Here is a 611-nt window from a genome sequence, read left to right as displayed (position 1 = left end):
TACCAACCACTCCCCTAAGGAAACCCCCACAGCCCCTAACCCCACAAGCCTTTAAACATCACTTGAAGGTGTCCTCCTTATTAATTAGTGCAGGTGCCCTTCACCTGCCTCCCATTAGCACCAAGTACCGGCAGCTGAGCCCGTGGGCCCCTCGGCTAGTTTGGGGAGGGGAAATCGCGCCTGGGAGACGTGGCTCGAAGCGGGGGGGGGGGGGATGGGGCAGCGCAGAGACCCCCCTGCAGTCCTGGGGGCGACGCGGGCTGGGCGCCCCGGGTCCCCTCGGGAGGGGCTGCCCTCTCCCCGGGCAGCCCGGGGCAGGGGAGGGGGCGGTGGGACGTTGCGGTACCCCGGCCCGGCCCGGCCCGGCCCTGCCCGCCGCCCCTCCCGCCGAGGAGGGCGGACTCGCCGCGGCAGCCCGGATGCCGCCGCCGCTTTCCTGGCCCTTCTCCCGGCCCCGCTGCCGCCTCTTCCTCTGGGAACGCCGCGGGGGAAGCCGCGGGAGGGGCAGGAGGGGTTCCTCGTCCCGACGGGTTATTTTTTCCGGTCGGCGCTCCGGGAGGGGGCGGTGGGAAGAGCCGAAGGCGGCGGTACCCCCTTCCCACCCCCCCGCA

The 611-nt window shown here is 72.2% G+C and overlaps 1 protein-coding gene across 1 annotated transcript in view; it reads left to right on the top strand.

Moving 5' to 3' along the window:
* Positions 1–214: 214 nt before the first annotated feature.
* LOC311200302 (uncharacterized protein) overlaps positions 215–611 on the top strand; it is a gene marked incomplete at its 5' end in the record, with an annotated part of 29,154 nt that continues 28,757 nt past the window's right edge. Inside the window, one exon of the mRNA XM_084274503.1 lies at positions 215–565. Within this exon, the coding sequence (XP_084130629.1) occupies positions 215–565 (351 nt within the window). The remainder of the gene's footprint in view (positions 566–611) is intronic.

The sequence above is a fragment of the Gallinula chloropus genome, assembly GCF_964237585.1.
Source record: "Gallinula chloropus genome assembly, chromosome: 23".
Taxonomy (NCBI): domain Eukaryota; kingdom Metazoa; phylum Chordata; class Aves; order Gruiformes; family Rallidae; genus Gallinula; species Gallinula chloropus.
The sequence above is the reverse complement of the archived record's forward strand: the minus strand, read 5'-3'. Positions and strand labels throughout refer to the sequence as shown.